This window comes from Castanea sativa, chromosome 2 (assembly GCF_040712315.1).
Source record: "Castanea sativa cultivar Marrone di Chiusa Pesio chromosome 2, ASM4071231v1".
NCBI lineage: Eukaryota > Viridiplantae > Streptophyta > Magnoliopsida > Fagales > Fagaceae > Castanea > Castanea sativa.
The window spans coordinates 13,552,851-13,563,569 of record NC_134014.1 but is presented as its reverse complement, the minus strand read 5'-3'; the positions used below and the strand labels follow the sequence as shown (position 1 = coordinate 13,563,569).

Here is a 10,719-nt window from a genome sequence, read left to right as displayed (position 1 = left end):
ATTTGCATTCCTTTATTTTAAAACATCCAAATAAGGTTACTTAATTCCATTCCATTCTATTCATTTCTCTTGCTTAAATACATTCAATTCCTTTATGATCATTTCATTCCATTCCCTTATGAGTTCTCAAACAAAGCCTAACTACCATTGTCAATATGGTTTATTATAAAAAATAAGACCAACTTAATACAACAACCAACATAATATGAAGCTTAAAAGCAACTGAAGATAGTATCTCTCCCACTAAAAAGCAGAAATATGATGAAAAATGTTGGCATATATCCACCAATATTATCAATCAAATGAACCCAACAAAATCAGAAGCCCAATCAAATTCCCACAGTAGGCTTACATTACAAGTTTACAAACACACGAAAGAAATACCTCTACATACTGATTCTAATGCAAAGGAAGTTGAATAACAATTGAAGATCCAAAATAAGCAACTAGGCATTCACCTAAACTTCATTAAGAAGCACAAGATAAGAAAAAAGAAAGAAACTTGGTGGACCTATAGAGAATTGAACTACATAGAACCAAAGGTCAACGTGAAACAAATATATAAGCCAAAGATGGTAAATTTGTTAAATAATTTAATCCAAGGAATTTTAAAAATCAAAGAAAAACATTGGACTTAGGAATGTCTAAGAGAAGATTTGACCATTGGTACCCTGCCTAAACCTTAATTAAAAAGAGCAAAGGCTTTACAAATCAATGTCAAGCATTTGTTCTTCCTAAATCAAAACAAATCAAACCACAACACCAAAACCTAATTCATATTTCCAAATTTAAAAAAAAAAAAAAAGTGGAGACAAAACCTTACTGATGATCTAACAGTGGAAAGGATTTTGGTAGGAGAAAAGAGGGTGGTGGTGAACCTCAATCAAAACTCTCTCTCTCTCTCTCTCTCTCTCTCTCTCTCTCTCTCTCTCTCTCTCTCTCTCTCTCTCTCTCTCTTTGTGCCAATGACACGGTGGTCTAAAGGAGAGGCAAATCAAACGTTGTTGAAGGACAAGCAAATGGAATGAAGGATTAGGGGAAACGATGGAGAGAAATTGAGATTAGAAAGTTGAGAAAAGAAAAAGAGGGAGATGCGTTTAAATGAGAAAGTTGAAGAAGAAGAAGAGTAGAGTATGCAACTGTGCGTATGGAAGAGAAAAAGATTGATCAAGTTTTGTTTCTTTGGGAGAAAGAGTTTTTTTAAGAGTGAATTTGTTTTTTTTTTTAATATCGTTGACGTGGAAAATTGTGAGAGCTTCAAATCTTACATGACAAGCTCTCACAAAATCAACAAAAAGTCAAAAATTCAGAGGCTTCGGTTTTATAGTATATATAGATATAAAATAGTTGTTGACTGGCACAATGCAAGAGAAAAGATACTGGACAAGCTTCGAAGAAAATATCATAATGTTTGAGCTGGAATATTTTGCATAGATGCTTGATAGAAAAGAATGTATTAAACGTAGCATTGGTAGCTAGGGAACGTAGGATCGATAGCATCTACTGCAAAATGGGGCAACCAAATCAAGTGTAAATATTCTCTGCCTTACAAAATTAAAGATGGAGGCCCCTCATCCTCTCTCTCTTACTGTGCTGGAGGTGTAATATATATATATATATATATAAATGGATGGCAATAGGGCATGGCAGGGCGGGGCGAGGCCGAAGGATGGGGTCTTCGTCCCTGCCCCGCTTGGTTTTGTTTTGCCCCATCCCCACCTTGCCCCGCCCCGCATGATGGGAAAAACTTTCTCATCCCATCCCCGCCCCTTGGGGCCTTGCGAAGCTCCGCCCCACCCCATAAAACTCTACTTTTTGTTAATTTTCCCTACAACTAATACAATTTTTTTTATTGAAACCTTTTCATTAATAAAAATATACTTGAAATTGCAATTAAATTTATCCCATAAAATCAAATCAATTTTTAGAAAAAATTGAATAGTATATCTAGGCGTTTAACAAGACAATCACAAAAAAAATAAAAAAAACTCATAGTATAACACATAACAAAATAAAGGCAGAGAACCACATTGGGTAGATTAAAATCAGTTAATATTGATATGTTTGTTTAAATAGTAGGGTTTTAGGATATGGAAAATTTATTATTATAACCCTTAGCAACAAGGAGCGGGATAGAGACCGGGCGGGGTGGATCTAGGGGTGGGTCTAAAAAGTCTAAACTCATTCCGCCCTACCTCATGGTGTGGGGCCTCATCCCCGTCTCACCACCTTCACGGGGTGGGGAAAACCCGCGCTGGGCAAAGCAGGGAGGAGCGAGCTAAGTGGGGCAGGGCAAAATTGCCACCCCTAATACATATATAGGTAAAATTGAGAGAAAATATAATTATGTTCTAAATTGGATTCTAATTGTTGTCTAATTTTGTGCCATGTGTCCTATTTAAGTTTTTTTTTTTTAATTTTTATTCTAGGTGAGTTAATGAGGTACATAAGAGTCTAATATAAATAAATCGTCAAGAACTAAATAGACAAAAAAAAAAGAAAAAAAAAAAAAAGAAAGAAAGAGTAAACTCATGTGTATATCCAAAAGAAATTAAAATAAATAAAAAATGAGAGAGAGAGAGAGAGAGAGAGAGAGAGAGAGTACTTTGAATCCATATATGTGTGTAAGTGTAATTTTTTTTTAATTGTACCATGCATATGCATGGATTATACCTTAGTACTATACTAACAACTAAGAGCTTCTCTTTTGATAGCTAGATGTAGCCTACGTGTGGGTCAGGAAAATTTGGATGATTGAAGCAGTGCAAAAAACCCTGCTACGAAACTACCGAGCAGGGGCAAAAGTACAATAAGTAGATATTGCAATTATGTAAGATATCTTTGAAAAAGTTATTAATATTCACCAAAATATGAAGAAAAATTGTAATAATTTTAAACAAAATATAATACTATATCCCATAAACATTACAAAATTAAATGAAAACTTTTAATAAATTAAAATAAATTATTTGAATATTTTTTGATGGATGGTTAAACGATTCTTTGTTTCTACTTATTACCAAAATTTTCTATTAAATTTCATGCATAGTTGCACGTGCGTGCGCGCGCACACACATATATTTATTCAAAATTAAGAGAAAATCAAATTAGATTATTCAATGGAGTCCAATTTTGCTTCATATATCTCATCTAAAATTTTAACTTTTTTGTGCCAATTGAGTTAATATAATTCTAAAATCAAAGAGTCATATATAAATAAATCATCGAAAAACCAATCTCCTACTACTAATTGGATTAAGAGAAAATTTAATTACCTAGATTTTTCAATTGGAGTTCAATTTTGTGCCACGTATCTCATTTAAATTTTTTAATTTTTGTGCCAATTGAATTAATACAATGCTAAAATCAAAGAGTACAATATTAATTAACCATCGAAAAAACAATCAACCTACAACTAATCATATTGTATCATATAGATATCTTATGGGGGTTCTAGCCGTTTGCCCATGTTGAGCAAAATATTTGGCAATATGTCCCCATTTCAAAACTATATAGGGGTGTGCTCCTGTTTCGATACTCGATTACCTTAAAATCGAGTTACTTAAGGTACTCGATTATTACAAAGCCGAGTTCCGGGCTGGTCGCTGGACCACCACCGTGGCTTTTGGGCAATTAAATATTCCAGCTGTACTATTCAGAACTCGACAATGGGGAAACCGAGTTACTTAAAAACTCGATCCTTTTGAAATCGAGTTACTGGGGGAATTTAAATTACTTGTTCACATGTGAGGTGTTCTTGTCATGTGCTTAACCCGATGAAGGGAAAATCGAGTTTAGTAATGAATACTCGACTCTGGTATAATCGAGTTATGCTACTACTTACCTCTTCAGTACCCAGAACAGAATCTCCCCATTTTCAGATCAACTTATCCTCATTTTCAGAATTTCCTTCCCAAAGTTGGTGTTATCTCTCTATCATCTTAGGTGAGAAACTCATTTTCTTCTTTGAAGTACATAGAGAATTTTATGGAGTAGGTAAAGAGTAGTTTTAGATATTACACAAGTTTATCATCCATAATGTATGTTTTTGTTAGAGAAGAATTTTCATTTGATAGGTTGTATTACTTGTGCTTTGGTATTTTCTTGAATGAGTGTTATGTGAGTACATTGGAGTTATATTAGTTATTTGGTGTTTTAAACTTTAATTAGTAAAAATGACAATCTTTAAATTTGCTACAAGAAATGTACAATAAATCTAATTTGGGTGATCAATGTTATGTGTGTACATTGGGTTATATTGGGTCTTTGGTGGTGTAAATTTTATTCACAAAAAATAAAAATCTTTAGATTTACTAAAACTAATGAACAGCTAATCTTTATATTTGCAAAAGTTGAACGTATATAATCATCATTTGTCAGACATTAACAATAAGATTCTGTATTGCACACAACGTGTAGACATTAATAACGTCTAATATTTATGGTCAAATGTGAGTGTTAGCATTTCATTTTTAGCATGTAATAGTACACAAATTTATGAATGTCTTTATCGTGTACCATCTTATGCAGATATACATTATTTACCAACAGTTGATACACACTGTTAATTCAATCATTTGATGTTATTGTATTCAGTGTTAATGTTTGGTTCTGGCAACCCTTTCATCTATAGGCCTTGCAATGTGTTCACTGCGATGGGTAGTTGCTGGGTATTGGAAGATGAGTTCAGTTATCCAATCGATCCGAATTTGCGAAATAGTGCAAGGGTTCACAACACCATGAGGTAGGAGTGGGCTTGGTTACTCCATGAATAGGAAATGTTGTATGATGAGTGGGTCGATTATAAGTTGTCGGTGCCTCGACGACTTGCATCGCTGATGCCAAGAGACACAATCGACGTACTTCGTAGAGCATTGAACTGCATAAGAGAAGAAAATAATCAAATGAAGATACATCTTAATCGATATCAGACCTAAGTTGAGATTCGAGAGTTAGTGGAGTGTAAGTTGTACAAGCAAGCACAATACATACAATCACTTCTTGCTGCTCCCATTTATTAGTCAGATGTGGAGATGTTAGATGAAGAGTAATCGTGTCGTTTTGTAATTGGACTTTGTTGGAGAACTATTTTCCTTAACTTTGTTTTGATTGTATGTGTCACTGTTAGTAGAGTGTAAGTTGTTCAAACAAGCACGATATGTGCAATCACTTCTTGGCAATCTCATTTATCAGTCAGGCGTGGAGATGTCAGATGAAGAGTAATCGTGTCGTGGGAAAAAAAACTTAAGAAGTCACACTCAAATCAGAGTACATGCACAAGCAACACTTAACTTAGATTAAATGCAAAGGGGAAAAAAATTGAACTCAGCATTTAGAAATTACCTTAATATGTTTCTAATCCTTTAACTTTGAAGATGGATTGGGTTGAGCTTCGGCTATGGTGAGGGTTATGGTGAGAGTTTTGGGTGTGGGTTTGGGTTGAGCTTCAGCCTACAGGTAGAAATAAGAGAACTTGAAGATGCGTTGAACTTGGAAAGGGTCTACTGAACGGACTGAGGGTGGCTATTGATCGGACTGAGGGAGGGAGGGAGACAAATTGTTTTGGAGACGTTACATTCAAAATTCCATTTTAATTTTGCATATAACTCGGTTTCCCCATTGCCGAGTTCTAAACAGTAACGCGAGAATATTTTATTGAGGAAAAGCCATGGTGGCGATTCAGCTTGGCAACAGCCTGCCCAAAACTCGACTTTCTAATAGTCGAGTTCCTTAAGTAACTCGGCTTTATGGTGATCGAGTCTCGAAACAGGGGCACGCCCCTATATAGTTTTGAAACAGAGACATATTGCCAAATATTTTGCTCAATAGGGGCAAATGGCTAGAATCTCCAATATCTTATACATTTGATATATGCATATAAAAAAATGAATTCGCTTACTTGATTTAGTAGACCTAGACTTAGGCCAAGGAGGCAAATCCTAGCCGTAGATGATAGATGGAGTCAAACGAGGTCAGATGGGTAAGATACTTAGATATACGACATCTGGTAACTCTTTGGGTCTTTCAAGTGAAATTTCATTTACTTAGATATCCTATACAAACTTTGCATCTCTTTCCTTAAATCTGACCCTAAAAGTGCCATAACAAATGTAATAGAGCTAGCCCTCATAATCGTTAATGTTCTCAACACCAATGCAATATCAATAGCCTTTTTCATAGGAACCAAGACTCAAGGTAAAGAAAGCATTAGTTTTTTTTGCGGAAAGATATTATTTTTACGTTATAGGAGGTGATGTTCTAGACGCCAAAAGAAGCTTTAACTAAGGGTCAAGGGTGTGGGTTCCAGTTAACTCAAATGGTAAAGTCTCTGATGGTTGAATAAGAGATCTGGGGTTCAATCCCCGCCTACACCAAAAACCAATTGGTGTCTTGGTCTGATGATAAAGAAAATCATCAAGAGAAGATGCCATAGGTTGAAACTCTCTCAAAAAAAAAAAAAAAAAGGTCAAGGGTGATCCATGAACATTTACACACATGGAGAAGAATGGTACTCATCGTGGTTAGCCAAAGATTATTGAGTATTGTTTCTATATGGTGGATGAAAGGGAAATGTACAGTGATACACTTTTGTTTTGTCTTTTTTTTTTTTTTTTTTGATGAATAATACACTTTTGTTTTCTCTGTAACATTTGTTCACTTGTCAATATCATTTCCAAGCCAAGAAAGTTACTTAAATTTGGTGCAATTTGTTTAACGATTTCATTTCTAGTCGATTCTTTGGGTTTATGTATTGTGACCTTTGTAAGGTAATGGTGTAATGCTAATTCTAAGATTTCATTAAAATCACTTAAATATCAACAAAACCCACAAATCATAATTAAAAGGACGACAAGTTTTTTTTTTTTTTTTTCGAGAAACACACACACACACACACACACATATATATATATATATATATATATATAGGGGAAGGAAATGAGATAAGGGAATACACTCACACGCCAACACCAAAACTATATGCAACAGTTAATGTCGCAGAGCAAGTGATAAACCCTTTCTCAATATCACACCTTACCGATGTGGGACGACTCAACAACACTGAGTATCTTTTTCTTTTTTTCTTTTTTTTTGAGAAACACACACACACACATATATATATAGGGGAAGGGGATGAGATAAGGAATATACTCACACGTCAACACCAAAATTGCATGCCGCAGTTAGTGTCGCGGAGCAAGTGGTAAACCCCTTCTCAATATCACACCTTACCGATGTGGGACGACTCAACAACACTGAGTATCTTTTTTTTTTTTTTTGAGACACACACACACATATATAGGGGAAGGAGGATGAGATAAGGGAAGGGCAACAAGTTCGAAGCATCAAAACAACATATAGTATTTTATCATATTAGTATTTATGATTAAAAAAATGTCAAATTTTTGAAGAGTTCTGGATAATCTTTTTTTTTTTATTAATAAGAGGTCTGAATAATCTTGTTTGTCAAAAAAATATTAGATAAAATAACATATAGTATTTTCTCATATGTCAAAAAAATCTTGTTTGTCAAATCTTATTTGTAAAATCCAACTTCTCAAACTTCAAGGTGTAAAATTTACGCAATTTCAAATTTTAGGAGTGTAATTTACAATTCACCATACTTATTAATTATCACTGAATTTACACTATAACGGGGAAAATTCTTAGGTAGTCCCGAAGTATAGTGAAATGGTGCTCCCTCCTCTCACATTCATGGTGGACCCCATCATGAATTTAATGAGCGGACCCCACCATGAATGTGAGAGGAGGGAGTATCATTCTCCGTGCTCCGGGAGTACCTAAGAATTACTCCTATAACGGTATAAATAATTGAAAATGTAGTCGTATACTCAATAAAGGAAATTCTTTTAATAGTACTCCTTCAAAATCCAAGTGAAAGATTCTTTTTTTTTTTTTTTGAGAATCCCAAGTGAAAGATTCTGTGTGCGTATTTGTTTCCATTCAAAAAAATAACATAATTGGAAGATCTCATCTCATACTTATTACGATTTTATTAGAAAAGAAAATCAATAGATTCCATTATAGTTTTCATTTTATTAGGAAAGAAAATCAATATTTTTTATGGCAATCGATGTAGAATGGAAATCGATTCTATTTATAGTAAAGTCCAATAATTCACAATGGTTTGCATGATTTATAGTTTTTTTTTTTTTTTAGAAACACACACACATATATAGGGAAGGGGGATAAGATAAGGGGTATTCTCTTATCTTATCCCCTTTCCATGATTTGTAGTAATTGAATATGATTTATCTTCCCAAAAAGAATATAAGGTAAAATTTGTGCAGTTCCAAGCATCATGATGCGTTTTACAGATGGAAAGGAGATTAATTTTTATTGGAACAAAGACATAACGTATTTTACGAATTTATGTTATAGATAAGTGTACCTGTGTCCATCATGATACGTTTTTATTAATATTATTTACCTTTTAAGAAGTCATTTAGTTGTAATTGTATCTATTCTATACAATAATAGTAAAAATTTAAAATTGTCATATACATTGAAATTAGTTAGGATAAGTACTGATTCTCAAAAAACAAAAAAGTTAGGATAAGTACTATTTGGTGAATTTTATTTTGAAATTTCAGTTATATATCAAATTCCCTATAAAAGAGCTCATACATTTAAGCATAAGCTCCACACAATATTCTCTATCCCACTAAGCATAAACGTATTTTTCTTCAACAAAGATGAGAACTTTAGTGTTCATAGTTCTTGTTCATGTCGTCTTTCAAATCATATTTTTATCGTCTAGTCAATGTGCCAGACTAAGTCCCAATGATGACAATTTGATTGAGCAAACATGCAAGCAAACACCAAACTACAATCTTTGCATCTCTTCCCTTAAATCAGACCCTAAAAGTGCCACAGCAGATGTTGCAGGGCTAGCTCTCATAATGGTTAATGTCCTAAACACCACGACTACTCAAACTCTAATCCACATCAACAGCCTTCTTCTTCAGAGCCAAAGAAACGAGGTTAAGGAAGCATTACTCTCTTGTGTTGAAAATTACAAGACTGGTGTTTTAACTGCTGATGTTCCAGTGTCCATTGAAGCTTTAACCAAGGGTAATCCTAAGTTTGCTGATCAAGGTACACAAGATGCTGCCAACGAGAGCAATTCTTGTGAAGAAGGTTTCTCAGGCAATTCACCGCTGACTGTTGAGAACACAAATATAAACAATGTTGCAAAAGTGGCTAATGCCATTGTCAAGCTATTGCTTTAAGTAGCTTTTATGCATTTCTCTATCTTTACGCTCCATTTGTTTCAATGAAAAACCTAGTGTAAAGATAGTTTTCCTTGTTTTCCAGTATTTGGTAGCATAAAAAAAAAAAAAAGTCAAAAGAAAATTATCTTTGGTCAATATAAAAAGTATGACTTATTTTTAAAGATTGTTTTCCATTAAATTTTTTTGGAAAACAACTCTATCTCACAGCAAGCTAAATAAGGGAAGTTAGGAGGTTGTTTTTCAACTCATTTAAAGTTGCTACCAAACATTAGAAAATTAGATAGTTTCATAGAAAATGCTTTTAAGAAAATAACTCATTTTCTAGAAAACATCATTGTTGAAACAAACAGAGCGTTAGTTTCATATTTGTGAGATGTCACGTGAATCTGTAATAACACCTTCTAAATTAAATTTTAATTGAGAGAATAAGTATAAGTACAAAATTCTTTATCTTTAAATAAGGGCGAAAAACCTATTTTCGTTTCTACGTTTTCACGCGATTCTCACTTTGGTCCCTAACTTTTTTTTTCCACCGCTTTTACTCCCTATCCTGGAAAACGTGTCTCGTTTTAGTCCTTGCCGTTACATCAGAGACGGAAAATGCACATGTGGCAAACGGCAGAATTAAAAAATATTAAAAATATTTTATTTTGTTTTAAAATAAAATAAAATTTTAGTTATCAATAATTTTAAAATAAAAATATTAAAAATTTCAGTTAAAAATAATTGTTCTTCATGTTCTTCCCCCAAGAACATGGTTGCCTAGAAAATAAGAAATTCAAGATTTTCTTCCCTTTTATTTCATTTTCTTAGCATCCAAACAAGCAAAAACATATACAAAACCATGATTTAACTCAGATACTCTAACACAATCAACTAACAAAACCCAAAACACAATTATGAGCTAGCCAGATCAAACCACAATGACTATCTGGGTTTAGAGAGAGAGAAGATCAGATCTCAAAGGACCACGGTGACCATCTGGGTTTAAATCTAATTACTTATATATATATATATATATATATAAATAATTCTACACAAATATACATTTATATTCAACCATAAACAGGTCTAAGACATTTCTTCCTCAAAATTTCAATAGCTAAAAATCACAATTTTTCAAAAACAAAATGAAAAAACCAAAAGAGCTCGATGAGATCATAGAACTGGCCGTGGATATCACCACAAACTGTCATTGGACACCTTCACCGGCTGTACATTCCACTCCTCGACGAGAATCGCCCTCGCCTGATCGCAAAGCGTTTTCACCTCCGCCTCCTGCAACGACTTGCACTCCATCAGATGCTCCATCTGACGGTCCAGATCCACGTGCGACGGCATCGTTTCGTGTCTTTTTCAGTCACTCATTCACTCTCCCTCTCTCTCTGATCAGATCTGCACCGCCGAGATCGCCGATTTCTCATAATTGTGTTTTGGTGTATTTTATTGTCTTGCTCTCCATCAT

General features: G+C 34.0%; 1 protein-coding gene across 1 annotated transcript; it reads left to right on the top strand.

Annotated features, from left to right (window-relative positions):
• The first annotated feature begins 8,714 nt into the window (after positions 1–8,714).
• Positions 8,715–9,251, top strand: LOC142624276 (cell wall / vacuolar inhibitor of fructosidase 1-like). Its single transcript, XM_075797803.1, has one exon. It carries the CDS (start codon positions 8,715–8,717, stop codon positions 9,249–9,251), a length of 537 nt encoding a protein of 178 aa, XP_075653918.1.
• Positions 9,252–10,719: the final 1,468 nt, after the last annotated feature.